The 24,507-nt window shown below is 40.3% G+C and overlaps 2 protein-coding genes across 5 annotated transcripts in view; one reads left to right on the top strand and one right to left on the bottom strand.

Moving 5' to 3' along the window:
• Positions 1–24,507, top strand: part of LOC115339504 (amyloid beta precursor protein binding family B member 1 interacting protein) — a 72,336-nt gene that overhangs the window by 42,836 nt on the left and 4,993 nt on the right. Inside the window, exons 9-13 of one of the 2 annotated variants that reach the window (XM_030009578.2) lie at positions 1,200–1,343; positions 4,659–4,769; positions 17,544–17,642; positions 18,617–18,734; positions 22,653–22,744. In XM_030009578.2, coding sequence (XP_029865438.1) covers positions 1,200–1,343; positions 4,659–4,769; positions 17,544–17,642; positions 18,617–18,734; positions 22,653–22,744 — 564 coding nt within the window. Of the gene's footprint in view, positions 1–1,199; positions 1,344–4,658; positions 4,770–17,543; positions 17,643–18,616; positions 18,735–22,652; positions 22,751–24,507 lie in introns of both variants that reach the window. The other variant, XM_030009576.2, reaches the window with a different exon arrangement.
• Positions 23,890–24,507, bottom strand: part of LOC115339506 (protein adenylyltransferase SelO-like) — a 34,933-nt gene continuing 34,315 nt past the window's right edge. Inside the window, exon 19 of one of the 3 annotated variants that reach the window (XM_030009595.2) lies at positions 23,890–23,981. In XM_030009595.2, coding sequence (XP_029865455.1) covers positions 23,961–23,981 — 21 coding nt within the window. In that variant the 3' untranslated portion in view covers positions 23,890–23,960. The remainder of the gene's footprint in view (positions 23,982–24,507) is intronic. The other 2 variants (XM_030009596.2, XM_030009593.2) reach the window with 2 other exon arrangements.

Genomic DNA, 24,507 nt, shown 5'->3' on the forward strand with positions numbered 1-24,507 from the left:
TCTGTGATGGTTGGTGTCTTTGTGTCTAAGGTTTAATATGTGGATTTTCCTCTGCATCTGCTGCTCCCCATTAAAAATGCAGATTGTATCCCCTACCAGCAAAATTAAATGATGGAGAATTATTTTGTTGTTATAGACCCCAATGCCATGAAACATTTTCACTTAGTGTTTCTGTGAAGAGTAATGCCATGATAACATGTTATACAAATACAAAAAAAAGAAACAGCTGTGCCACACCCTTAGGCCAGCCCTTGTGACTTTATATTGTTAGTAAGGCTGATCAGTAGCAAACAATTATCTTTTGTGTTAGAAGTAGATGTACTTCTCACTACTGCAAATTATTAGCTGTACTACAACAGAAAAAGAACCTTTGCACTTTTCCAGAAAGTCTGTTTAGCCTCTTGCCTTTCCTGCTGAAGTTTTACTTCAGTTGTATGTTTGAGAAAAATCCAGAGCTATATGAAAGAAAAGATTATCACAGTTCTCCTGGCAAGCATTTTGACTTTGGTAAAAGTTCACAAAGGAAATGCTGTTCTCAGGTGACTGAGTATTCCCATTTCAAAATTAGTGCATCTTATGAAGGCACCAGATATCAACTAGCAGAAGTCCTAGTAAATTCTAAATTAAAACATTAAGTGATAATTGTGTTGGCATTAAAAATTACCTAACAGTAGGTCCTTCAACCAAACAATGCAGTATATTTGTTTAAACAGTGTTGTAAATGCTAGCGTGTATTTCAAAGTGAAAGCAGAGATTGAGGGGTATTTTTTTCTTTAGGTGTTTTTAGAACTCTAAGCAGGTTCTAAAGATTCTCTCTACAGAACCTATAAATACAGCAATAGAGAAAAACTGACAGCAGCAGTACCAACCATTCTGTTTTATTGCCTTCACTGAGCACATCTATGTCTAGTTAAAACCTTTTGTAGGTTTTTGCTTGACCCTTTAGAGAACGGAGTTTTTGCAAGCCTTCTTTTCCAGTGTGAGCACCCAACTTGCATGGCTGAGTTGCCCCATTAGCTTGGAAAAGTTTCCTTTGCCTGTCTAAGGTGTTCATCTCCCTGGTAGCTGCATTCCCCATGTTCATATGTTCACTGTCACAGGAAATGTCTTTATTTTTTAAGGGAGCTTTTTTCTGCTATTTATTAATAGGATTGTGCCTAAATCAATTTATTTTGTGTATTATTATTCTTGTTGCACAGGAAAGCTTCTGTGGGACATCTGTCATTGTGCCAGAGCTTGAAGGGGCCCTTTACTTAAAAGAAGATGGAAAAAAGTCCTGGAAGAGGCGTTATTTTCTTCTACGAGCTTCTGGAATTTATTATGTACCCAAAGGAAAAACCAAGGTCAGGAAGCCAAATAATCCTTTTAGCAGTAAAACAATTCATGGAGGTGAAAGTGAAGAACTCCCAAGGTGACATTTTAAGAGCACTGTCTGGTGCATCTGAGAGGGTCAGGGTTTTTTTGGTTTAACTTTGACTACACCACTTGTGCAAATATTAGAATGCAGTCACTGAATCCTGTCACGTTTCTCTCCTTTTGATTTCTATGGATAGATAAAAGCATTAATGAAATAGTATTTCTCTGGAAGTCAGTAGGGGAAAGAAAAACAGCACAGCACCCTTCAGCTGGTGTTATGCTGCCAAGATGCTTCACTGTTATATGGGTTCCCTGTGGAAGAATATTTTAAAAGTTCTCAAACTAATTTCTTATCACAAAAAAGGTGGAATTTTACTTTGTTTGATACTGACTTTCTGTGCCAGTAACTAGCATGCAGAAATGCTACACGTTTTTCCCTACAGTGATCTTTACCTAGAGAATGCATTGTGCCTTTTAAGGCTTTTTAAGATACCCCTTTGTGTAGCAAGAAGTGAGACAGAAGCATCCACCTGACTGAATCAAATGCAGTGACATTTAGTATTGCAGAATATTTAAAGAGTCTGAATTGCCAGCACTGGAGAAGCAAAGGGGTCCTGGGCACGTTGCACAAAAGGGTGGCTGGCTTCTCATTTCCACAGTGATGAGGTAGAATAGTGGCTTCTGGGACTGGTGGTATTTTATGGGTTTTTGTGTTCTGAAAAGCACTTCTGTTACCAATTACAGCTCTGTTAATGCTTCATATTTGAAAATTCTGGTGCTGCTGATGGAGCTTTACTGTTATGATTTGTGCTGTGAAACTTAACTGTTCTGCTATTCCCTGACTAAATTACAAAGGAAAAAAAAAAAAGATAGCTTGTAAAGGAATGCTGTGCTGCTGCTCCAGTGACCTGTGTTTATAACCAAATCTCAGCAAAACACAGACCTAGATTACCTTGCTGCTTTCACAGCAATTTATTTTGACTTTACCTGACCATGAGATAACAGCTTTCAGTCCTCAAGTCATGTTGCACACACACAATATCCTATCAATTAGGAACTAGAATGCTATTTAGAAGGCACTTAAGGTGGAAAGAATGTAAGAATAGTCAAATGAAAAGTCCATCTTGGACATTTCCTTGTAGCCTGCCTCCAATGATGGCCAGTAGCACAGTGCCAAAGCAGGGCAAGCATATACTGATAGTTAGCCAGCCTTTTTATATCATCCAGTGATGCCCATTTCAGTGACTTTACATCATAGTGCAAATGAGGAAAGTGCTTTCTTCTTTCAGGTGGTAGGCTGCAAACATAGGCTTGGGACAGAGCCATGCAGTCACCTTGTAACAGCTGTTTAACACTTTATTGCCTGTTAGTTGTTACAGCCTGTGTACCACCCTGCCTATAACTGAGCTATTTTAAGGAACTGTGGGACTGCTTCAAACTCCCTATATTACCAACTCAGCTGCTCACAGAGATTGAGGACCTTGAATCTAGTTCTTTAGGAGACAGTCACAGCTCTTTAAAATGGTACCACAATCAACTGTTTACAGCCTTACACAAAAGGATGCATATGTTCATGCCTCAGCCATTCCAGAGAAAGTCAAGTCTCAGCTCAAATCTGTGTTTAATGGTGATCCAAGTTAGTTACGAGACTAATTCAGGTTAGGAGGCTCAGGCACACATCTTTTGTGGAGACAGTAATCTATAGCAGATGAGCAGGGTGCGATGAGGGTGCTAAACATCTTAAAGCACTGCAGCAGAATTCAGTAGAGCTCTTCAGTCAAAGCCCTTAAATTATGAGAGTTCATCCTACATCAGGGTGGTATGAAGAGTGCACATGCACCTTGCTGAAGTCATTCAGTTGTGGGTAGAGTGATCCTTTCATTGAGGTACAGAAACAAACAGTTGGCGGACAATAGTATCTTCAGCTGCTGCAGCTGTTTTGAAATTCACCGTGTAATTGTATTTTCACTTGTTAGAAAAAAACAAAGAAGTGTGGCATACTTTTGGTACTTTGTGTTGGCTGTAAAACACATTGCAAATGGGAAAATACAGGAACAGGTTCAGATAATTTTACACACGTGTCTGGTGTCTTTTGTTGTTTGGGGTATTTTGTTAACAAACCAGGCACCAGTCAGCACTGCTGTCTTAATTTCTTTCTTCAGCATTACTCTACTTTTATGCTATTCAAAAACATGCTGTTAATGGACAGGGTCACGAAACAACAGAATCAGAATTGCAGATAAAAATTTTAAATTTGTTTATGTTAATTGTGTTGCTTTGTCATGTTAACATTGCAGAAATACTAGCAATACGTGCCTTTGTCCCTTGCATAAAAATTTGTTCCTTACTTAGAAGAAAATAACAACCGTGTTCATATTGGTCTTAATTGCCATTACCTGGTTCATAAAGGAACAACTCATTTTACTGCATAGGTTTGAGCACGTTAAGGAAATTACAGTGTTGGAAAATCCTACATCCACACAGTCAATGACAAAATCCCTGACATCAGCTTCAGGGGAGATAGGGGAGAGAGAGAAGCCCTGTCTACATACAGCATGGAGCGTTTTCCTTTCCCCACAAACCTTACTTGCGAACTCAATATGTAAATAAACCCAACTCAAGGGCGTATTGTAATGAAAGTATCAGTTAAGAATAAGAACAACATAGAAGAACCATCATACGCATAACTATAGAGAGGGTTTGTGATTTGTTTTTTTTTTTTCTTTTTTTCACAATTTCCTGATTTCTCAGTTTAACCAATAGTGACCATGTGACACAGCCATTTTTGCATTTCCACTCAAAGGATTGCAAAAGTTATGCTTTGGATGCAGAATTCTGCACTGAGAAGTGTGCCAGCAACAGAAACCTTGTTACTTTAGCAACATATTGTGAACAAACAAATATTATGATAAACAGAAAAGGAAATCTGAGAAAATTCAAAGCAAAACAGATGAAAAGTGTCCGTATTTCCTGATGAGAGAGAGAAAGAGAGAACACTATGGTGTTCTGTTTGGTCTTATTAGCCATAAGCCAAAATCTCCACACAAAGCAATAAAGCACAGCAAAACCAGAACAACAGGAGAATGTTGCACCATGTTATATATTGTTCCTAATTGTATTGACCCTCTTCCAATTGTTAAAGAATGCACACACTTAAAATTCATCTTTCTTCAGTCAACTTCATGACAGTTAAAAAAAATAAAAAGCATTGGCATTCATGCATTTGAAAAAAGTCCTATTAATGAGTTTCACATCAAAATCCAGTTTGTTCTAACAATGATGTGCTTGGTTTTCATTTGTAGACATCACGGGATCTGGCATGCTTCATTCAGTTTGAGAATATGAACGTTTATTATGGTTCTCAACACAAAGTGAAATATAAGGCACCTACAGATCACTGCTTTGTCTTAAAGGTAACGTACAAGAAAAATAAGTTCTGCAAATGTCACACACGGTTTCTTTTATATGTAAACATGTTCTAAGTTTGAAGCTCCAGGGACCCTGATGAGATAGAATATCTACTGCAAAAAATCATGTCTATTTTCTTCTTCGCTTCATTGTTGATCAGCAACATACCTTTAGAACCTTTATTTTAAGGACTGGTAGTCCTATGATAGTTGTCTACACTGCATCTGTAAAGTTGTCTTCAATACAAGCCTGAATATGCTTCCAGTGACTGACTGTTCAGGTGTCTGGACACATCTGGACAAATGGCACACAAGGCAGATGTATAATAAGACTGGCAGTCCCTAATGTTGACATTATGAGCACTATAGACTATATACTAAAAAGTATGTCTACTTTTATTTGCAGTGTAGTCATACCTGTTGAGTGGTTTGTTGAACTGAGATGCAAAATCTTGCAGGAATAGACAGATGGTATATTCTATTGCACAACTATTTGTGGTAGGAGGGCAAAAGACATTGTTCATCCACTCATGAAAATCAGTGCTTGCTGTTGAGGTAAGTAATATCTCATTGCTGCCTCTCCAGGTAATAGCACTGCAAATAGACTGGGAATTCTACATTCCTCTCAGGAAAGGAAAAGAAGCCCATGCTTTTCACATAGTTTAGATAGCAGAAATGAAGCTTTGAAGTTGCAGTAATTAGGCCTTGCTTTCTATCTGTCAGTAATAAAGATTTTAGAATACAGTGGGATTACTGTGTACAAGATAGAAGATAATCTTGTTGCTCCTTCTCTATTTAAAGGCCTGCAGTGCAAACAAGATGTTAGAAAACACAGTATCTTGCCATCTCAGAAAAAAGTACGGGAAACATTCACATTAGAGGTCACTTATAGTACCACACTTCTGGCTGTAGCTGTACACTTACAGCACTTTTTTATTCACTTTCAAAATGTGTGCTAGCCTAATGTACACATGGCCAAGCAGAAGTGGTTTATGGACCCAGACTTATTTTCTGAAGCAGATGTATCTAATTAACACAGATGAGCAGTTTTAATACTATAGTTCTCCACAAAATGCTCTGCAAAACCACTGTATCCTTTTTTTGTAAAACAGGGGTGAGCCTTCTGAAGTTAATGGGTAACCATTATTTCTGAAAAATACAACTTCTAATGAAAAAAAAAAAAGGAAAAGGGGACCTGATTTAAAATATAAGGGGAAATTGATTTTCTAAAGAGATGACTGGTCAAAGAAGTATCTGACTAATTTACTAACAGTTATTCACATTCTGTTCAGATTTTTTAAGTGTATGTAGCAATGCGTTTAACTGTTCACAGTGATTAGGAAAACTTTCTGGACTTACTGCCATCTTTTATGAAAAGAGGTATGCTATAAATAAGAACTTACACAAAAAAAAGTCACAACTCGACTAAAATACTTGCTTTATTGGATGTGTGGTGTTAGCACTGTACCCTCAACGTGATGGGAAGAACAAGAACAGAAGCTCACTAGGGGAAGCTTTATGTGTAATAGGCTTATAAATGTATGAAACCTACTTAGCAAAACTGTTTGCTCTGATGCTTCTAAAATGTGTTTGCAATATACCAGAATAAACATCATATTGATAAGATCATTATATGCAAGCAACACTACTTAGTGATGAATAGATTATGTTACAATGATTGTTCTTCGTTTTAATTCCCACAAATCAGCATTTGATAGATTCTTGACTGGCTAAGTTTCAGAGTTGGCTTTTTTTAACAGCTGTCTCTTGCAGTGGCTGGAGTTGGTCAGGAAGTATGGGCAAGTATTGATATCTTCAAATTTTCTGTTGTTTCAAAAGTGGAAACCTCCCACTTAGGGTGACATTCTGAGGGTGATGCAATGGAGAGTTTCATATTTATTATAATTTCTGTACATTCATTTGAATTCTCTATATACTTTTTTTGAAGGCATGCAGCTGAGATGAGTTCTGTCGTATCCTCTTACCTTTGGAGGTTGGAGCTGAGAATGTAATACATCTTGAGAACTGCAGGCTGAGGGAAAGAGCAAAGTTAAATGTTTGTCTCTCTGACTGGATGCTTGGTGAGACAAAAGTGTGTGGACAGGAACACAGAGCCATTTATTACACTTGGTCACGTTTTATTCCTGTCTGTTTTTATATGGAAGAAAATATCTCTCTTGCTGGGAGACACTTGTCCTGAGATGTCAAAGGAAAATAAACCATCATCCTTGAGATATTTCTCATCCTGACATATTTTGAGATTAAAGTCCTCATGATGAAACAATAATACTTTTGCAGACAGGTGCAGTGAGCAAAAGGCAATAGATTTAACAGGTAAACATTTGTCTTTATTGTACTGGTATCCTAGTAATTTTGAAGGAATTTGGATGCCCAGTTCAGTCCAAGGCAGATGGAAATTTCTCCACAGCCAAGGCTGCACTGCTGTGTCTTCACAGCACTCCCATTCCCCTGTCCGTGCCTCGGGACAGTGAGCTCTGCAGAGGTTCTCTTCCAGTTACTTGTTTGTGTTGTCTGCAGGAGAAGATTATCTGTCTTTAAAGCAAATGGTGGAAAGTAATTGGAAGAGTAGCAGCCATAGCCCATGCTAGCTGTTCACTGAGGATGGCTGTAAATCAAAGGAGGTTTTCACATTTTGGAAAATAGGTTAGTCTGAAGCCTTTATTAGCTCCAGCAAGCTGTAACATCACTTGGAAAGTTTTTGCATAATAGCATACCGCTACATTTTTTTCAAGAATTGTTGCTTTCTGAGGACCTCCTTAGGAACTGCTGTGTCAAAAGAGTGAGCAGTCATAAACCAAGTTACTTGCTCTGCAGCGTTTCAAATATAACAAAAGAAACTGCCCAGCTCAGAGGCAGGAGGCCAGCTTGTACTTTATAGTGCAGGAGAAATGCAAGGACTTGGCAGCTTCAGCAGTATCTTGCTTCTGTGCTAGGTGGAAAATCCTGCTGAATTCAGAACCAGACATAATTTCCCAGCTTTGAGCATTGAGTTGAAAAAATACCATATTTATCTCTGGTTAAGCTAATTGACATCCTTACTTCAAGAACAGGGGAAATGCCCTTTGTTCATTCAAACGGCAGCAAATGGCCAGTGAGATAGGCTGATTTGGAGTTGAATATGGCCTCATGCTTGAAGGAAGCATCCCTTCTTTTCCTCTAGTCCCCATTTGAATGATGAGCCTTCTAAACAAATAACTAGGCTAAAACCAGTAACATTTGTACCTGCCTTCAAAGGTCCTGTCTCATACTAGCAGGGAGAAAAGATAAAACATTTCTTTTTGCCTCCCCCCAACCTTGGTCATCTTTATGGTCTTTATGGAGGGAAGAGCCCTTAAGAGATATTATAAGAACGAGCAGACCATTCCTGCCATTTTTGCATCTATGTGCCAGGCATCCCCAAGAACTTACAGGAAAGAGGAACCGTATAACTAATGTTAATAACAACACTGGTGACTTGGTTTTAGCTAGAACAATGAGATTTCTCACCTTGTCTGACACTGCCCTGAACTATATGGGGTTTTGCCTCAAAGTCTTCATGACATTTCTTGGAATGTTGCTTCACCTTGATCTCTAAATGGGATGTGGACTTTTTCTCCAGTTTCTTCTCTTAGACTACAGTCAAGTGAGGGGCTTGCAGAGGCAGTGAGCCTTTGGTCCTAGTGCCTGTCCCAGCTAACATGCATCCAATCACCGGGAGCCAGCAGCTCCCTCTGTCCTGTTTCTTTTTTTTAATCTAGCCATTTAATTTCAGCTTCAGTGGTCACATCTGGGTTACTTAGCTGATGCTGGCTTGGGTACTGGTGTTAGTGTAGCAACAATAAGATCATGCACATCATGGGCGGGTTGCTTTGTTACGAGGTAGGTTTTGCAGCCTGTGATGTTGGAGCTGAACCTAGACTAGCTATTTTAAACTAGCTCAAATATAAATCTTCTTCTGCAGATCCATCCTGTGGGATGTTCCTCTTACAACTAGAGAAGCATGATGTGTTGCGAGTGCTCCTTGCCTGTAATTTCTTCCCGTTACATCAGCACCCCATTGTATATACTGTAGCTCAGAACAAAAATGGGGTGTGTTTTGCTTATTTGTCAGCCATCAAGACACTGAGGAGATAATGGGGAAAAGGGTGGTGTGCCAGAAACAATTCCAAAGCACATCACAGTGTCTGCCAGCAAAAGAGAGCACACTTTGCTAAGCTTATTCAGGAGTTTCCTTTCAGGATGATTCAGGAGATGACTGCAGTAACTTAACAAAGCAGTTGCTTCCTCATATCAGCTCCTCTCAGGCAGCAGAAAGCCCAGCTGGGACCAACCGAAAAAGAGCACAGCTGGCTGGTTGGTGTCAGAGAGCAGGGTCACCTTTAACTGTCCATGTGCAGCAAACCAGAACTGATGAGGCTGTGTCCTGAGGATGAGAGCGCACCCTGGCACAGAGGCTGCAATGGAGTTGGCTTTCAGGAATCCTTAGGTTTTGCGGCAACTATAAAGCTTGAAGAACTGTTTTATTTCCCAGTAGCTACTTGGTTTGTGCTGAGCTATAACTTTCTTAAACTGAATTGTTCTATACCACTGCTAAACAAGCCTTCCTCCCTTGAGGGAAGTCCCACATTTAAAAACCAAAAAACAACATAAAGAACCCTCAGCTTATTAAAAATAGAGCCTCCGAATAAAATAAATACTTTGGGGGCATCTACTCCTGTAAACATGCAGATTCTTCCTATTTTCTACTCAGCCTAAATGCAATGCTTACAAAAATTTAAAGATCCCACCTTTCACTTTGACATCAGATAAAGTGAGTCTTTTCTTAATAAAGACCTCCATATGCAGAAAAGAGGAACGGAAAGGGCAGCCAAGTGTGAAAGAAGACCCTTGCTCAAACCTGCATCTGTCAAGGTCAGATCTGTCCCCCTGTTCCAGGCAGAGGAGGTGGGAGAGGGTAGCAGCATGGCTCTCCCCGCCACCCTGCAGAGACTGCTGGCCACTCCTGGGAGAGAAACGGCGAGGGAACAAAAATATCTCTCCTTCACAGAAAAAGAACTTTCACACACTGCACACTGCAAGTGCACAAGTTAGAGTGGTTTGGTTCCTCACAGTTGCCTTTGCCTTTACAAATGCGAATTTTTATGCATAGATTCCCTGTAGATCTTTTCTGTCACCATCTACTATGTTACATGGGAAATGCTGTGGAAATGGATGAGACCTTTTATGATTTATTTCATATTCTGAAGTTGAAAGCCCTCAAAACCAAGAGATTCCACCATGAAGGAAGGGATCTGTTCATTATGCTAGTGACAGCATCCATTGCACTGCGCAGAAATTGTGAATGTAACGTTTATCTTGTGCATTAAAAGTGTCTCTGTGTGTATGTGTGCACACACGCATGTGCACGCTAGTCCAGGAGCTGGTTTTGTCACACCGTGCTGAAAAATCTTTCAAAGCAGACAAATAGCAAGGTAATCTATATGCAAATTTGCTGGTTTAGTCAGTCTGATGTGCCTGTGACAAAGAGTGGATTTAATTATAGTTTATTGGTGCTGGTTGTGCTTGAGTAATCTGGAGGTAATGGTGCATAATGCTGAATTAATCTAGGATGAAAAAAATTGGTTTCCTGGGGATAAACTGAGACAAAGGCAAATCATCCTCTATTTCCACAGCTGGGTACATTCTCCTGAGCAGTCTAAACAAGCTAAGTTTTCCTGGTGTCATTTGGAAACTTATGTTTTTTTAATAAAATTTCTAATGATCCAAAGAATTTTGGAAGTAAATTTTCAAGAAGAATAGCTTCTGTTTGCAACAGTGATGTCATTCCATCAGGTAATTTGGTCTTCAGTTGCTCTGCTCCTGATTCCCTCCTCCCTCACACCCAGTACGCTCTGTCGCAGACTGAGTCATGTACATAATGCATTCAACACAATGACAGTTAAGAAGGTAGAAGGTGAGAATTAGCAGTGTTTGAGATAGAAAATGGTAGGAAAAAGATGTAGAACAAATGGCTAGTGCAGGAAATGAGGATACAAAACAGGAGATTTTCTATTTCTTTATGTGATTTGAAATTTTTATATTGGCATGAATGCTTCAGATAAAGATTTCGGAGTAAAATTCATTGCTAGTTAAACTGAAAAAGGAAAAGCAGAAATACTCTTATTACAGAACACTTTCAGATATGTGGGATTGCAGTCGTAGTACACGCATACAGTTTTGCAAGATTAATGCATAAACAATGGGGAGAATAAGGACAGAGAATGGACAGTGAGAAATGGAATATAATAGCTTTGGAAAACATTATTTGCTGCATAAAGCAGTCCTCTTTCGTTACAATGGCTATTACATATATTTTTAATGACCTAAAAATTTTGCCTCCATCATTAGAGAAATGTAGGTCAAAAGAATAATTTCCTTACAATAGGACAGTTACTGGTTTATCTATACAGTTCACACATGTCTTCAGAAGATCAGTTAAGCCTGGTCATCTTAATGCAAGCAGTGCATAGCATCAGAATTTGACCACATTTAATAGTAGACGGCAAATTTGAACCAGTTCAGTGTGATTTTTGGAAGGTGCTGAATATTAATTCTACTTGCAGTTGTGGGAGCCAGAAGAGTCTCGGCTTTTCTGAGAAGCTAGCTCAACATAGCACAAGTTCATCAGTAGAAGATAAGGTATCCAAAAACATTGACCATTTTGTGAAAATTTGGCCTAAAGCCAAAGCTTTTGATCCAAAGTCAGTCACTCTTCATGCTTCTGGCTATTGTTTCTGCCTCAGAGACTGAGCAATGATCCATATATTTTGGGGCAAGGAATCCAATGAGATGCTTGAATAACTTCAGTTTACTTTTTATCTTCAGTGTTGGAAGAAGGCAAAGCAAAAGAACATTTTATTGGGATAATCTCTAATTTCATGCACATGTGGCCTTTAGTAATTTGTTTTGGCACAAGCCATAGAAACCACATCGTTCAGTTCCCATTTCTTCAGGTTTTCAATGTGTTCTATCTTTCTTTCCTTAGGCAAAGAGTTTACTTTATATCTGAAAATGTAATCTGTGCACAAATATTTTTTAAACCTCTCCAGAAAATAAGCTCTTTATATTCAAGTGCTTCTGCTTTCTTTATCTCTAGACAGTTGGTACTTGTAGAGGAGACAGTGGATCAGAGGAGAACACTAGATTCTGCTCCAAACCTTTTCAGTGCTTTTCCGGGTGGAACATGGCACATCCTTTGCATCCTGACATTTGAGGTGCTCAGGCCTTAATAAGTAACTGGACAGGTGTCCAACACTTCCAAAAATCAGGCCCAATAATGTGACTTATTCATCATTATTAAGACTTTTGACAATAACAGAGAAGAAAGTTCACTGTAGTCAAATTATGTTGCATTTTAATACACCGTGTTATTTTGAAGCACTATTCCATTTTTTTTCTGTGAGAAAAATTCTGGAGCCCCTTTCTACTTGAATATTACCACTTTTCATTCAAACTATGACTTCTGGGGTGGTTGCTTTTTAAACAGTTGTCTTTCATAATTCATTTTGGTGCTGCATGTTTCAGAGGCAAAGGTGATAAACCTTTCCAGAAGAGACATTTTCACTTTGCTGTCAGATGATTTTAATGACCTTTTCAGGACACAGTATGCACCACATCACAAAATAATTTATCTGTCTCTACGCGTGAGACGTGTAAACTGTGGCATACTGAGGTTAGTGTTACTTTGCCTAAAAATACGGTATTTCTAACATGACTGTCATGATTGATTTTATTATGACCTCTGTTAGTCTCACAGAGATTATGAGGAATTACAGGGATTATGAATCTAGTTTAGCAAAACCACACTTGCGTAGTAAGTGACTACAGCTCCTTACGTCGGTGTGCTGTACTAAACAACTATCCTGAGATGCAGGAGCTGTGAAAGGAGGAAATTGGTTCACACGGATCTTCACACCAAGTCACGATTTCCAGGGACTTTCAGCTGTCCAGATTCTTCTCTGAATTATCCTGAGTCAGCATTTTTATATACTAGCTAATAGATTTTGCATGTGACCTGAAGTTTTTAGTGTAGAGTTGAGCTTGTAAAGGTCAGTGTCGCTAGCAGACACTTCTGCCATTTGTACTGCCAAAGTAATTTCACTATGGTAGAGTTCTTCCCAAGTGAGCAAGCTGCTGGGGTGGGGTGTGACAGTTCTTGGCTGAACCATTATACCTTCCTCTCCAAAGTAGCATGCTTCATGCATCTGAAAACCACAGGAAGCCAAATGCCTCCATCTGAGCCACTTTCTGATAATTTTTTACAGGTATAAACCTTCAGTATTAATCTTGGTGCTGCTGGTGTTCGGTCCCGTGGTCTGGGCTTGCACACAGCTGCAGTAGGCAGCCTCTGCACTGGCAGCATGGAACAGTCCTCCTTAGACCTGACCCAAAGCCCAGGAAAAGTAATGGGAATAATTCCAGTCAACCTCAGTGGGCTATGGATCCAGTACAAAGTTATGTTTTATGTGTCATTGGTAAAGTTACACATAAAAAAAGAGCCAGTGCTGCTGCTGCTTGGAAAGTGAGAGGCAAGACTGTTCTTGGCTGTTACAAAGCGAAGATACAGACTGCCTGCATGGCTTTGAGGTGTTTAACCTTCCTTATGAGAGCTGGGTGTTCAGCAGGTTGCTAGTTTCATCCCTAATTGACAGAATATACTTGTGACTCTGCATTTAATCATGGTTGCTGATTGGAGTAATTTAATCAAGGAACTGATTAGGGTAATTTGGAATAGGCCCCACTGGTGAGTGTCAGTAGTTAAGATGGATTGCACAGTGGAGACAATAGCTAGTAAAAGGTAGGGTAGAGGGTAGGCACTAAATAATTCCCAAGTTGTCCGGCAAGGGACACTCTAGCCTTGTTCACTGAGAGTTCCCTCTCAACTTCTCAGGGTGGTGAGAAGCCCACAGTCTCAAAATATTCATAGACAGGGTAAGCAGTGAGGTGAGGAAGCTTGCTGATGACGCTACATTATTCAGATCGAGGAAAGGGCAGACTGAAGAATTCTGGAAGGCCGTTGTGAGGCTGAGGTTCTGGACAATAAAATGTTAAATAACATACAATCTAGGTATACACACAGCAATGTGCATAGGGACAAAAGCGATCAGAACTTCACCTGTGAAATTACTAACTTTGAGTTGACCTGTACTATTCAGGAACAAGATGCTGATATGGTATATAACTTGATGAAAGCTTTGTTTCAGTGCTCAGTGGTGGTTGGATATGTAAATCAAGCATTAGGAATGATTAGGAAAGGCATAGTTGATAAAACAGCAAATGTTGCCATACCATGGCACGAGTCCATGGTTTTCCTTCACCTGTGCACCTGTTCTGGTTGTCATATCTCAAAGAGGATATAATAAACTTGGAAAAGGATCAAGGAGGAGCAACAAGGATAAGCAAAGGTAAGGAATGACTTTGACTTAAAGAATGACTTCAGAGCATAGATGCCTGTAGGCTGGAAAAGAACCAGCTTGCTAGGAATATGATGCAGATCTCTAGGCTCGGGAGTGGCATGGAGAGGTGTGGATAGGGGTCAGCCATTCAGTGTCTTCCAAAACAAGAGTGTTACACAAAGCTAGTAGCAGTCAGGTTCAGAGCAAAAGGAGGTGGTTCTTCATGGAGTGTGTAGCAGACTTGGGAAAATTGTTGCTGAAAGATATGGATGCCAAAACTCTCTCTGGGCTCAATAAAATGCTGAAGAAGTACCTGGAGGAGAAATCCATTGAAGAACCTAAATATGGCAAAACACCATCTGGCTCAGAAAATCCCCTGACCTGAAAATAGTTGCAGACAGGGAGAGTACAGAGAAGGAAGTATCACATATGCTTGTCTTGTTCTTTCTCTTCCCTCAGTATCCATTTGTGGCCACTGTCAAGGTCCAGATACAGGGTTCAGGGACTTTTGATCTGACACAGTACGGGTGTTCTTGTGACACTGGTATTTCTGTAAGGTGCCCCAGAGGAGAGGTCTGCAGCAGCCCCTCTGAGCTCCCCAGCAGCAGATCTCCGTGACAGGGCTATGTCTATGTGCAGCACCATTACCTAGCTTGCTCTATGCTATGCCCTCCTCTGCCTTGTTTATGCAGTGTGCACTTTCTTTCACATGTTTGCATGAATTATCTGTTAAATTATAGAATTCTTTTTTTCTTTTTGTAATAAAAAACTGTTGGTAGATGTGGTGTTTGAAGGTGAGGGAAGATATGTAGACTCACTGGACTTCGTTGTTGTGAAAGGGGGGGGGGGAATCCTTGCTTTTTTCATTTTTGAAAGCTTTGGGTGCCATCTGCTGGGTTCAGTAGGACCTTACACACTGGAGCAAAATTGCTAGTTGCTGGTTGAAAAGTGCTTGAAGAATTGAATTTACCCAGGGTTGCAGTGTCTTTTTTTGCACCTCCTGGTTCTTTTGGCTCTGCTGGTGATAACATAACCCAGGTTTATGGGATGTACTCTGCCACACAGAGAAGTGCCTGCTTACAGTTCCCTTTTAAAGATACCGTTCAGACTGAATTCTCTAACGGTTTTCACTGTGTTTGGTCACATAATGGAGAAGTGGTGGAAGGAAATAAGGATTGTCAGGCATTGTGTCCTGGCCACATATTGTAGTAGCAGAGCCCACTCTGAGCAGCGTTTAGGCTGTCTGAGGCTGCTGGAGACATGGACAGGCAGACGCTGGGGAGCTGGAGAAGGCTGTTCGTTTAGGGGCCCTGGTTACTGCCTTTGTTTGATATGTGGCATAGGTGTATAGCAGCAAGATACAGGCCTGTACATTGACACAAGGTATTAGAATAAGGTAGCCGTGGGCCCTTCCAGAGGGCTGAAGTGGACTTTGCATATTCATTGTCTAGGGCAGATGGCCAGCTATGTGTTTGCAGAAAAATGGTGAACAGCGTGGCCTGTGTGAGTAGCTGAGTTCAAACACTCAGGAAGCTGTAATGCAGTTCCCACAGCACTGCCTTGGGACACATCTGTCACTGTGAGATCCCTCAAGAGTAATACCCTTTTGTTTTTTTCTTACTCACAGTTATCTCCCTGATGTGTTCATTCTTGCTCCGTAATTTGATCATACAGGGCTTTGGCAGCAATACTGGCTTGCACGGTCCCATCTTCTCATCCATCCCTTGCTACCTGTTCTCCCCAAGCCACAGTGCCCCTTATCCCCATGCTGTATGTGAGGCCATGCTGTGTACTGCTGGGTTTTAAAAAAATATAAACCAAAACTACAGCATGATGAAACGGGTTGTATTTAACCCAGACCAGTTCCTTTTTTTTTTCGAATCATAGTGTGGCCTCATTAACAGTTGGGTCAGCACAAGCAAGGGAAGCCTGGTGTCTGCAGCACTGAGGGGGGAGCAGGGGCACATGGCTGAGGAGCAAGACCTCTCTATTCAGCTCTGCTTTTGAACCCCTGGATCACCCAGCTGTGGCCAGGGTTTGACCTCCACACCAGGGGTGCCCCGTTCACCAGCAGGCATCTACGGGGAGACATCTGACGCCTATGTCAGCCCGGGGGTGGTGGGCTGCTGACAGCGCTCTGCACTGCGAGGGATCCTGCTGAGTTCCCCATGTCCAGCACTGCTCTGCTTTGGGGGATTAACAACATGTATAAAACAAGGGTCCTTGCTGCTAGGTGGAGGTATGTTTTGAATTTTCAGCTGTCCAGGCTGAAAAGAGTGGTTTGACAATAGTGGATCCTTGGACCATATTTGGCTGCTCTTTTGTGCATTCGCAAGATTTCGCTAACTGTGCATGTATAATTTATAAGAATGTAAATAGAAATGAACGCATAAATGAGGGATAATGAAGCCTTTTCCTTTAGTTTCATTCTTTTCTTTGCATACCAAGAGATGGCAGTATATTGTTTCATCCAAGCTACTAAAGACTTACAGTCTTCTCTGCTGTAGCAGGGGAACCCAGTTCCTGGGGAGTCTTGGAGAGGATGTTCAGTCTCAGGCAAGTAGGCAGCCTGGCATTTTGATGATCTTTGAGTTGCAATGGTACGTCACCACATAGCACTACTACATTGATCAGTAAGGGGAAGAGATCCTAAATTGTGTCCAAAAGAAAAAAAGGTTTAAAAATTGTAAAGGTTTCTGATGCAAACAGATGAAATAGATTACTTCTGATGGCGTTGTGTTTTGAATGATCCTCTGTCTAGAACATATGGCAGTATTACAAAACTGTTGGCGAACAACAGCAAGAGTGAAGCAGAATAAAAATGTATAGGAAGAAAGCTAGAACTAGGCCCAAAGAAAGGCAGTCATTTAGAAGGAAAAAATCTGTTTCAGCTGAGAGTTTATGCTTAAACAAATTTAACATACTCTTTGAAAACTAATTATGTTCAGCATTCAGTCTGGATGCCTTACGGATGACAAACCACAATGAGAAACAGACTTCCTCCTTCCAGTGTTTATACATTGAGTATTAGGCCTTGAACCATGGCATTTGTAGACTTCATTGAACTCTAGATCACTATTAGATTTCTTGAATTCATATTACAATGCACTAACATTATTTCAAGCAAATGCTGCCAGTGGCAACTCATGTATAGTTCATAATCACCATCTTTTTTATATTTTCTTATACTCTGTTTTTGCTGCTTGGTTTTTTTTCCACATCATCATCAAATTAACATGATGCCTATAGGCAGCATTCTCACCGAGGTCGAGGGCAGTGCCTTCATACTTTTGTATAGTGACTTGATTTCTGTGTTTGTCTTACTTTATGAATCAATATCTTTCAGCACCCCCAGATTCAAAAAGAGTCACAATACATCAAGTACTTATGCTGCGATGATCAAGCAACCCTGCATCAGTGGGTAACAGGAATAAGAATTGCCAAGGTGAGATTAAAAGTAAATTTAGTTAAATATGTTTTCTATAAAATCCTGTCTTCCTCAGGTTACTGGCTGTCATCACATCAACTGGAAATATGGTGACAAGAATGGACATTCATGATAATTTTACCATAGAAAGAAAGAGCAGAAGGGCATGACCAGGATGGATTTGCTGAATGTTCGTGTACCCTATTTATCAGTGTGTTTTTCTCATTAACATGAGGGTGAATTCTGTAGCTATAAAACTCATGTACTCTTAAAACTCACTCCACAGTTATCTGGCACAATAATAGTATGCTGTGGTTAAAGATGTGCAAGCTCTAGTCAGTCCAGCTGTGACATTTTTCAAACAGTTCTGCCCAAATTACCTCACCTTCTTTAAAAAGATCCGAATTCACAGACCATTTTGGTTTGCACAAAATAGTAAGGGAGAAGGTTTTATACATAGGCCAGTATACTGGCTGTACCTGGCGATATAGACCTGCTCCTGTTAGTTATATATTCTTTTCTGCCAGTTCTGCTGCAGGATGGCATCCAACAAAGGTGTGGGATGAACATCAAATTATTTTGTATCTTACACGGACAGAGCTGTTACTCTAGAGCCCAGGATTCAGTGTCCAAAGTCTCCAGTCTGAAAATGTAATACCTGGAACCGATTTGAAAAAAGATAATTATTGCGAACAGTTGGTTTTAAAGCCAAGTTTCAAGATGCTTGCAGATACTGAAATGACCATAAAATGTGAGAATGGTATCAGTAGGACTGTGTTTGGTCACAGGGATTCATGTTTTATTGTGCTATTGCAGAGATGCTTTCCACCTGGCCCTATACAGAAATAGGCACAGCACTTGTAGAAAGGTACTTTTTAATAAAACTGGGTAGGAAGGAATGGGGTCAGAAAAGTTGTCTGAGAGCAAAATGAATGCTTGGCCTATTTCAAGCTTAACACCATGCTTATTGTATTGTTTCGATTGTTTTGCAGTATGGCAAGACACTATATGATAATTACAAATGTGCAGTGAAGAAAGCTGGCTTGTCCTCACGGTGGACAAATCAAGGGATGGTGGAACCAGCTGCCTCTGCAGGATCCTTTGCAGCAGGTATTGATGCTGTCACAGCGGTTGAAATCACATTTATTGCCCTCTTCTGTCATCATCAGTGTTGCACATAGTCTTTATTCAGAAAGCTATCCCATGGATTCAGCAAGATAATATCTTCTTCTAGACAGCCCAGTGTAGCTCTGATCTATAACTAAGCTAGCAGTAGAGCTCTCACTTTAAAGTTAGAACTTGAAGAATATAAAGACAGCCCACCAAAGGTCAATTTAAATCTGTATAATTTATTAAGGTACTTTTCTGTTGGCATCTGAATACAAATCCTTTATCCTCCCTCTACATTTTACGGACTGATGGTCCATGTCTTGAAGTTTGCTGTTTGCCCATCTGTACACTGGCTTTTCTTCCAATGAGTAAAAGGGATGAGTGTGATATTCTGAGAATAATCATTTCAGAAAGACATATTTACAGAGTGAGCCACTTTCTTTCCTAGCCTTTTACTGATTTGAATGATAACAATGTGGGTGTTAGGAGAAGGATGCAGGGGAAGAAAGGATTGGGTTATTCTCTTAACTTTACTCTTCCAGTAGCTTCATCATATTGCTGTTACATATTTTATCATTGTACAGATACAACACTGCATGATACTAGCTGTAACTTGCATGAATGTATTTAGTTTATGTGCTTAAGATATGCTTTATTTATTAGGAAGGACATGCTGGCCAAGTACTTACTGTCATAAGACAGGCAAAGTCAAAATCAGTGTTGTCAGTTAATATTGTGACTTCTCACATAGACAATTCAAAATCCTCCAAACACCTTTCCAAGGCTTTAGTTTGCCTTTTCTCAGTACATGTGAGAAGAGGGAGGTCTTTTTACTATTCCTTGGAGTCAAATCATGGTAATAAATGCACATTTGGGGTAGGGAGACCCAAAACAGACTGTTTTGAGATCGGGGAATTTTTTTGATGATTGTGCGCGGGGGTACTTTAGCAAGGGTGGATGGGACAGTTGTAGAGCATTTTGTGTTCTGGTATTGATGGCAGTAGAGAGGTGGCTGGTCAGTGGGGCTCCACACTGGTGCTGCAGTCTGTACCGGATATGGGCAAGATCAAGGCCTTGTAAAGTGTATTATACATCTGTATAACTTCAGCTCCTGACTAGAATCTGGGAACACTGCATGTGATCATAAAATACACTGTTAATCTTAACTAATGGATCCCATTAAATGTTTAAGTAGCCTGGAAAGATTTCAGTCATGTATGTTGTCTCTATGGGAATATCTCTGAAAGATCATTAGCATTCTAACTGAGGCAAGTCACTGTGATTCTTGCTGTCTTACGGTTATCATTACTGCCCTATATAAAACATGGGGCCCAACTATAATACTATAACCTGAACTGCCTGACTATGAGCAGTTGTTGGCTCATGTTTTGGAAATGGAACAAAGCATGTTTTCTTCTGTTCTGTTTTCAAATGGCTGTATAGCCATTTATATGGTCTGATTTCAGTATAGGGTAAAATCTGCTATAGAAAACTACAGTCCTGTGTGAGCTTGGCAGGGAACTGTACTCTGTTAACTTCAGTGGCAGCCAAAAGCCATGCTTAGGAAGGCAGGTGGAACTTCTGTTCTCGCCATCTCATGTAGCCTGTATTTTCTGGTCACGCTGCTGTAGCCAGCATTCGTGTGTTTGCTTATACCCCAAACTGCATAGTCCGTGGTTCTGAAGTGACTCAAGTGCCAGGCGCATCTCAGGCAAAATATTTTGTTTGCCTCTCTGCCTCACTATGTGTGTCTTTGGACACTAAAAAAAAAGTGTATGTTGTGCACCAGCACAATATCATTATGTTTGAAAGATGAAGGATGTTGCTTTATTCAGGTGTTCCGTATCATTATGAGGCTCAATATTTTGCATTACATATTTTGTGTATCTATATTTTGCATTATATTTGGACAACCCTTTTTTTGCTTAAAACAAATATGAATTCAACATAAAATTTTAGAGAAATTGACTTGCAAAGAATACTATAACATTTAAAATAAAAATAAATCTTGATAATAGAATGCATGAACTGACATATTGGATTGACCGGGGGTCCTTTAGCTGACTGACTTTGTGTATAGCATATGTGAAGGTATCTGGCAGGAGTTGATATATCCATTGTTGCTTTCAAATCTTGCATAGTTTATGAAATCCATTAACAGAAGAAGAAACAGATTGCCATTTAGCCATGTCCCAGCTTTCTGGTATATCATATTTGCCAAGTAGAACACTATACCTTGCACTATATAGAGTGGATCTCTCTCTCTGCTCTCTTCCATTTAGTTAAATCTCAGCATGACTGAGGGCAGCAATGTCTTTGAGCAGTGGGAAGCCCAACTCCTGCTCTGCTGTGACCAGTAGACTTACTCCACTTGTGGGCATGGCCACAAAAGCCAGGGATGTACATCTCTCTCCACTAAGCACTTAGAGCCTTAAGATTGGTTTTATCTCTTTATTGACTTCCATGTTAGTCCTTCAGCAGAGACTGTAGTTTGAATGATCAAAATGTTACTTTGGATTAAATATGCTGAACGACATGCAGGCACAGGCATAAAACACAAGGACTTCAGACCATCTTCTGTCATCCCTTGGAGCCTAAATAGCCCTAGTAAATTCAGTACACTGCAGAGTTTGTCTTCTCTGTCAATCGTGTGATTCGCAGGCATGGCAATAAAAATAATTTATTCTATTTCTTATCATATTCATGGAACCTCTTTGCTAATCAGAAAAGTACATGTTAAGATTAAAACCATTGTTGTGCTTAGACTTACATGTAGACAGCTCAGGGTTCACTAGCATCCAAGAAGTACATGAGTTGAACTTCACTGGATCTCAGAACTGTAAATTATAGTAGAGCTAAGGCAGTCATTAACGTTTACAAATGTACGTATCTAGGCACCAAACACTATCTACTACTTTGACATGTACAACTTCCAAAATCCTAGACTAAACTGGAGAGTTTATTTAATCCTCATCAGACCACACAGGGTCTGGGGATTTTTTCATAATTAAATGCACAAATTTGTCCTTTGGTCTCACATTCACTTATTCCATTTGACAGTACTCGGTTATTTATGCATATCCCTTACAAACACAGCAATGGTGGGCAGACATTTTGCAGAGCTTTAACTTAGCCAGCTAGCAGATCTTCACTAATCTGAGAACACAGTGAGGTTCACAAATCTTCTGTGATTCCAGATGGGGAGAAGTTTAAGAGCTGTTAGCTCATTTACTAAAGAAAATGGATCAGCCCCTCTGTAGGAGTTCAAACCTTCAGCTCTCATGACTCTTACTGATATGAAACTATGGTGCTTTTAATCTTTAGCTTAAAGTAAAGGAAGAAAAACATGCAATACAAACTACAGCACACTACAAACTTCAAAATGCTGTTATGAAAGACAGGTATTTAAACAATGGAAGGCCAGAGGGTGGGCCAGTTTGATTTATGCTTAGCTTCCCTTCCAAAGCTAGCTCCCCTTCTCTATTCCTGTGGCAGCCTTAATGGTCCCCTTCTGTAATCACCATTTACAATAGTCACAAGAAAAACCTCTTCATTTGTCAACACCTCTACACACTCTGCTAATTTCTGTCATATGTCTTCATAATTCTGCCACTTGCACTTCTGTAGGATTGTCAGCTACAACCATGGAGGCATGTGGACAGATACTAGTTTTAATGTAAGGTATCTTATTTATTTTCCTTAGGTAATGAACTGAATATGAAAAGTCACAAAATAAGCCTGAAATAGAAAACAGACATCCTCATGGATTTTACTGAATTATGTATAAAAAAAGAGTGGTTCCTTGGTGGAAGTTGTAAAGATGTTTTTATAGCCCTTTCTTAGCTTGCTATTCCCTGATCTGGTTAATATCCCAAAAATGTAACACACTCTTCCCTCTGTCTCCTCTCCTTGTCACAGGTGCTGTTCAGTCAAATGGACAGATTCCCCAAATAGTTCGTCGTTCCAGTGCAGAATTTCCAGAGACTCAGAAGAAAGTGGACACATCGGAGGTACAGGTCAGCAGTTAACTAGCAGTGCACTAGTTAAATGTCACCTGTGAAACAGTTCTTCAAGTTTGTTTTTCTTCACCCACTGTCTTCCCCCCTCAAAGTGCCAGTGTATTGTTGTGACAAGGATTTGGCTCCTGTGCAAAGTGGCTGGTTCCTTGCTGCCCCTCCTCATGCTTTACACACTGCAAACAGTGTGCCTGTTGCACAGAAGGAAGGAGCCACTGATGGGAGGTGAAGGCACAGCCATCCACCACTTCCATTCTTCAGAACAAATAGCTGTGAGTTCACGTAGCAGGAACAGGAATGTGCCTACTGGGACAGTCTCAAAGATTCCGTGCTGCCAGAACCTTGGTGCTGTTTTCTGTCTCTGCCAGAAAACAGGTCTTGCCTTAGGAGCACAAAGGATACAGTAGTGTTTTCAGCAGGGAACACTGTGCACAGCTGAACATAAGTGTGTAAGAAAGGATTAAGTGTGAAGATGTAAGGGAAAACATTACATGTTTTCCCTAGGCTCTAAATGCATTCCTTGGTTAAGCTCCAAATTTTGTCTCCTTGCACCATCTCTGGCTGTAAAAGTATCAGTAGGCTACAGTACGAGGACTTCAAAAACATCCCACAGAAAAAAAGCCCTGCATTTGTCTGCAGTTCATTATTCAATCCGTCCATCATGCATAAAGTGCACAGGACAAGGGAAATGAAATTCCTAGGATTTTTGTCACCTGTCACCTGCATTATGTGTCCTATGCTTCTTGTTTCTGTCTTCGAGTTCCTCCTTTAAAAAGATCTGTTTCTCTGTTCTGAACCTCACTTCCTCTGGAGTAGATCACGTTCTCAGAACTCAGCCAGTGGTTCCCTCCTCCTGTGTCTCATTTACTTCCATCTTTGTAGGCAAGGAGAGTGAGGAAGAGAAGGCATGCATGTCATACTTAGCTAATGCCAGAATTAGTACTGCTGACTGCAGGGTTGTGGAACACTTTTCTCTAGCGGAAGGGAACATGCTGCCTTCTTCATCTGACAGCTTCTACAAGCCTGGAACCTAAGGATCGAGCTGAAGTCTTTCAGGGTGCACTGTGCTACAGTTAGAGCACTAAGCTAGCTGGATCCAAACTGATAAGTTAGCATAACTAGAAATTAATGTGTTACAAAGCTTTGTTTTCAGGACAGCAGACTTCTCCACAGGTTTGCAAGAATAGATAGCATGTTTGTGTAGTAACTGTCAACAGTTATCAGTTGTTACCTGAAAAAAAAAAAAAAAAAAAGAGCAAATTATATTCAGATATCACCAAATGGGCTTTATTTATCTTCAGAGTGTCGACTAGTGAACACAATTTAAAAGAAAAGCCACCTAAAAGTTTGTCAAAATAAACATCTCCATAATGAACTGCTATCCTACATTTTATTTTTCTTCACTTGTATGATGGATAGTTTGATTCATTTTTCCTTCAAAAAAGTTGTTAGAGGGTTTGAACATCTCGTGACCTTGCAGACATGGCTAGAACTTAGTGGCTTCAAGGACCTGTTTGTCGCACTATTGATGTGAAAGTGGAGAAGGTATGTGCATGTGCCTTGCTCAGCAGGCGGAAGACACCCTTCCCCAGGCTTATCAGTGGCCCTTGCCAGGTCACGGTGGAGTATCTTTCCTCTGCTGTGCACTGCCCAGAATTGTGACAGATGGCTTTCCCAAGTGCCTCTCTGCACAGTGCTTTGCAGTGCTCGGCCTCCCACATGGAGGGGCCCCAGTGCACTACCCTGTGGGTGAATGC

This window comes from Aquila chrysaetos, chromosome 3 (genome assembly GCF_900496995.4).
Source record: "Aquila chrysaetos chrysaetos chromosome 3, bAquChr1.4, whole genome shotgun sequence".
Taxonomy (NCBI): domain Eukaryota; kingdom Metazoa; phylum Chordata; class Aves; order Accipitriformes; family Accipitridae; genus Aquila; species Aquila chrysaetos.